Source organism: Nansenia antarctica (genome assembly GCF_963989245.1).
Source record: "Nansenia antarctica genome assembly, chromosome: 6".
NCBI classification, from domain to species: domain Eukaryota; kingdom Metazoa; phylum Chordata; class Actinopteri; order Argentiniformes; family Microstomatidae; genus Nansenia; species Nansenia antarctica.
In genome coordinates this window covers 48,886,262-48,891,218 of record NC_137676.1, presented here as the reverse complement: position 1 = coordinate 48,891,218, position 4,957 = coordinate 48,886,262, and the positions used below count along the sequence as shown (strand labels likewise).

Sequence of the window (4,957 nt, the reverse complement as noted above, 5' to 3'; positions counted from 1 at the left end):
ATGGACGAGCAGAAATCGAACTGCGAAGAAAATGAGTCTGAGTCGACAGGTGAGATGACAGCTGCAGTGGCAGTAATTAATGCTGGTTAATGAATACACACTACATACGTTTTTACTTCAAGCCTTCATAAATGTTAATTTCAGATAATAATTAAAATGCCATTCTACAGCACAGCTGAGAAGGGAGATGTGTTTTTTCATCCGTAGGAAAAGTTTGTAAGGAAAAAGTGCAAAGTCAGAAAGGAGAATATTGTAGCAACAGGAGAAGATATGGAGAACATGTGAAAGGGAGGTGTCAAACAACACGCTTTTGTGGGGCAACTTGAATGGAGACTCTTGGAACTCAGACAGGTATAGGGAAGTGAGGAACATTTAACCGTTAGTGTACAGGGGTGTCAAAGAACAGAAAATGCAACTCCTAATTGTTTTGAAATTTGGTTGATATGTTTTTATAGTTAACATTGAATATTTCCTTTGTATCTATTCGCTTTTGGTTTTCTAAAATATTTGTACCCTCAATTTACACATTGATATGTACATCAGAATCAGAATAATTTGTATTGCCAAGTATATGCGCACACACAGGAAAATCACTTGGTGTGGTTGATGCATAGGACATAAAGATAAAAACAACAATATAATAAAACAAGCAATTAAAAAAAATGAAAAAAAGACAATGACAAAAGGGGCAGTAGAACAATAATTATGTAGGCTGTAAATTAGAGTAATGTAGAACTAATAGACTACATTGTCAGTTGTGTGTGTGTGTGTGTGTGTGTGTGTGTGTGTGTGTGTGTGTGTGTGTGTGTGTGTGTGTGTGTGTGTGTAACGGGGTGGTGGGGGGAGTGGTAGTTAGCTATTTACTTAGCTACTACATTAGCTTACGTTACTTAGCTACGATTAGCTCAGATTCCCTGGGAAAGGTATTAAAGTGCAGCTCTGCCACTGATAATGAAGAGCATTAGTCACTTATATGATTTGTGATATGATGGTTATAATTGATTATATATTATAATTTGTAAAACATTTATTTCTTGTCCTGCAGCTGATGACAGCGTGACTTCGAAGCAGCCTATCCCCTCTGTTGGGGGGTCAGAGGCCCCTCCTGCTTCTGAAAATGTTGACACTACTGCTGCCACTTCCAGCACACCTGTGTAAGTCCAGAGAAAGACGATGAGCGTTACACATTTAAGATTATCGCTATTTGGTGTTTACTGTGGAACAATAAAGCTGATAGACTAGCATGTTATCTTTTTTTCCCTAGCATTTTTTTTTTTTTACATAACTACAATTTCTGTAAACTATTTGGCTTGTTCAAATAATTAGACCAAAGTGAGTTGTAGGCAATCTACCTATTTTTGCCCAGCATGGTCAGAACATTGTGCTGTATGTGTGATACTGTGTCTCTGGCTGTGCAGGGAGAGTGTGAGGGCCTGTGCTCTCTGTAACTGCGTAGAGCGCAGCCTGCATGGACAACGGGAACTCCGACATTTTGGGCCATCTTCCGACCGGCCGTCCCTGGAACCCTCAGCTTCCTCACTGCCAGGGCCTGGGAATGATGACCTGTCTTCCATCGGATTCTCCCATGCTTCTTCTCTGGCATCACTCTTTGATGACACAGGTGGGATTCAGAATTCATCACATTCATTTTTATTGTTATTATACCTATCATGCACATTCTTTTACAATATTTGATATATTCTATTGTAAAACCATCCTATCCCAAGGCCAGATTGTAAAATATTGATGAGTGACATCTGCGTTTGTTTGTTTCTCGTGTTGAACAGGGGGCTGCTGGGTCCATCACTGGTGTGCGGCATGGTCAGAGGGAGTAAGGCAGGCTGAGGCAGAGGAGATGGAGTATGTGGATAAGGCCGTCATCTCAGGGACACAGCAGGTATGTCGGCCCATAGAATAACAACAATGTTTGATAGAAAGTTGAGCAGGCTCTTGTGTGGACAAATTACAATTCACCTCAGTTTTGGTAGTTGTGGATTACACTTGCAACATTGTTAACATGCAGGTGTTTTTGAATGGTGGGGTTCGGACCTTCTTCCACTACTCTTGCTCATACCCATGCCTTTGTTTAGCTGTGTGAATATTGCAAAAGGCTCGGTGCGACCATCCGGTGCCAGGCCGAGGGCTGCTCGCGGCTCTACCACTTCCCCTGCTCTGCGGCCAGCGGATCCTTCCAGTCCATGAAGCAGCTGGCCCTCCTCTGTCTGGAGCACATAGACAAGGCTGAGGAGATTGGTAAGGAAGCAACCTCTTATATACCTAATAGTGAGGTTCAAGTCTTGACATCACCAGTTGGTCCATATCTCTAATGGTGTGTGTGTGTGTGGGTTTGTGATGTCCAGCAGGCGAGGAGGCACGGTGTGCTGTGTGTGACTCGGCCGGGGAGCTCCTGAACCTGCTGTTCTGTACAGGCTGTGGGCAGCACTACCACGCTGCTTGTCTGGAGATCAGTGCTACGCCCATCCAACGGTCAGGGTGGCAGTGCCCAGAGTGTAAAGTCTGTCAGACCTGCAGGTGAGTCTGACCACCGCATGCTTTTCAACCTGAGCCAATTAGACAGAGGACATTCCCTCTTAAAGACAATGCATGGGGCTGTTATTGTTGACATGGGAGAGATTTGGAGGCTAAAACCATCTGTTTTCCCATATTTTTACAGGCAACCTGGGGAGGACTCCATGATGCTGGTTTGTGATGCTTGTGATAAGGGCTACCACACCTTCTGTCTGCAGCCAGCAATGGACTCCCTCCCCTCAGACCCGTGGAAGTGTAGAGTAAGTACTATGTCCCACTTCCAGTCATCGCACCTCTCATCGTTTCCTCTCAATAATTGCAGCCGTTGTCCATATTTTTGGCAATGTCTTATCACAATGTCAAGCTATTAATCTGGTTGTTTTAAAGTATTGTGTGTATCTGTGTGTCCTGTATGATTGATCTAATTTGTCCCGTCCCCCCCTCTGTGTGTGTGCCATCTCAGAGGTGTCGTGTGTGCACAGACTGTGGCGCCCGTGGCTTGACCCTGCCAGGCTCGGCCCAGTGGTTTGAGAACTACGCTGTGTGTGAGGGCTGCCAGCGCCGCCGCAGTTCTGTGTGTGGCGTCTGCAGTAAAACCGCCGACCCATCTGTCACTCTGCAACACTGCAGCACCTGCCACAGGTCAGTAAGCAACTAGAAGACAATGATAACTGCCATCGTGTGTGATTTACTTCACCTCTTAGGATCATTCATCCGTTCCTGACCATTACTCCCCTGTCCCCCTCCTCAGGTGGGTGCACAGTGAGTGTGCTTCTCTGATGGACTCTCCAGAGGAGAAGTGCATATGTGTGCTCTGCAGAGAGTCTCAGCCGGAACCTATCACACAGACGGACACCACGCCCGAGGTGCAAACCACAGAGACGGACGTGTCAGAAGTGACAATAGGACAGACGGACACGGCTGAGATGACAATCCAGACAGAGGCGTCCGAAGTGACGGTAGCACAGATGGACGTGTCGGTGGTGACAGGGGGACAGACGGAGACGTCAGAGGTGGTGGTGATGATGGCGGCCCCAGCAGATACCAAGGCTGACCAGGAAGTGCCCATGGAGTTGGGTAGGTTTGAGATATGGCTTGTATTATGATTGATAACTGGGAAGAATCTCCAGCTCCGCTTTCCCCTCTGAAATCGTGAAACAGCCTATATACCTGTTATTTAAATCCGCCTGACGTATGGTTGTGATAAAGCTGAGTCATCTGTGTTTGCGTTTGCAACAGGGACGGCGGCTGATGTTGTTGAAACGACAGTGGTTGAGGAAATAACCTTAACCTTAGAGGAGGGACCCCAGATGGAAACAGATGAAGTCCCTACAGAGCAGCCCACTGCCCTGGCTGAGGTTACAGGTAAACAGAGGAGCCATTATAGAGAATACACACCAGCATGGTTTGAATAGTTATCAGTGATTCTACTGCACTACTTAATAGTTGACGATAGTTATCAAATTATTGTTTTTCTACATTCAAATACTGATTGACCTGCTTTCCGTCTCAACAGAAGAATGTGAAACGACAGAACAGGAGGCCTCTTGTTTACTGTGGCTGTTGTGGAGAGAACAGAGGAGGCTCCCAGCAGCCGCCACAGGCCAGCTCCATGTCAGAGCCCAGACTACAGAAGAGGAGCCAGCGCCAGAGCAGAGCCCTGAGCAGAAAGAGTAGGCGGAGGAAGAGAAGGAGGAGGAGAGAAAAGGAGAGGAGGAACTGGGAGAGGTAGGAGGAGGAGGAGGAGGTCAGCCTTCTACAGAGCAGCAAACCACACAGAAGAGCAGTAGTAGTGAGGTGTGTCTGCACTGAACCACCCAATCAGGTCTCACCACAGTCACCAACTTCTCCCACAGAGGCGAAGCCTGTTTCTATGGACACAGAGGAGGCTGAGCAAAGTGGAACCTGCCTGTGAGCGCTTGGGGACTCCTCCCCCTCCCTGCAGGAGACACACAGGAGCTCCTCCTACTGTTGACATGGAAGACAGGCTGCCTCAGTCGGAGGATGAGGAGGGAAGAAGAGGAGCTGTTGAAGGGGGAGGAGAAGGCCAGGGTGAAGAGGTGAAGATCAAGATCAAGCAGGAGCCCCAAGAGAGTGTCAGGAGGAGGAGAGCAAGCCAGAGCTGCTGCTGGACGAGATGTCCAACATGAGCACTGGGATGAGAGCAGCAGTGGCTTCTGGGGTCCCCCGGCTGAGCTGATGCACAGCTCTCCATGGAGCTCAGCCTCATGCCCACGGGCCGCTCGCGCTCCGACTCACTGCTCACAGAGACCGACGACTCGCTGCCTTCGACCCTCTGAAGCTGACGGGGAGAAGGTCAAGCGGCGAGCTCGCCGGGCCGCTCCGTATCAAACAGGTACAGTCAGTCACGATGCTGGTGTCAACATGTAAACTCACTCACTCCCATTCAGGTCTGAACCTGCAACAT

The 4,957-nt window shown here is 48.0% G+C and overlaps 1 protein-coding gene across 1 annotated transcript in view; it reads left to right on the top strand.

The window, feature by feature from the left end:
• kmt2d (lysine (K)-specific methyltransferase 2D) overlaps window positions 1-4,957 on the top strand; it is a gene marked incomplete at its 5' end in the record, with an annotated part of 31,542 nt that continues 26,585 nt past the window's right edge. Inside the window, 17 exon segments of the mRNA XM_080534594.1 lie at window positions 1-49; window positions 1,046-1,154; window positions 1,419-1,621; window positions 1,788-1,897; window positions 2,091-2,253; window positions 2,361-2,532; window positions 2,675-2,789; window positions 2,993-3,171; window positions 3,281-3,606; window positions 3,769-3,894; window positions 4,046-4,202; window positions 4,475-4,625; window positions 4,628-4,676; window positions 4,679-4,723; window positions 4,726-4,816; window positions 4,818-4,859; window positions 4,861-4,885. Coding sequence (XP_080390720.1) covers window positions 1-49; window positions 1,046-1,154; window positions 1,419-1,621; window positions 1,788-1,897; window positions 2,091-2,253; window positions 2,361-2,532; window positions 2,675-2,789; window positions 2,993-3,171; window positions 3,281-3,606; window positions 3,769-3,894; window positions 4,046-4,202; window positions 4,475-4,625; window positions 4,628-4,676; window positions 4,679-4,723; window positions 4,726-4,816; window positions 4,818-4,859; window positions 4,861-4,885 — 2,112 coding nt within the window.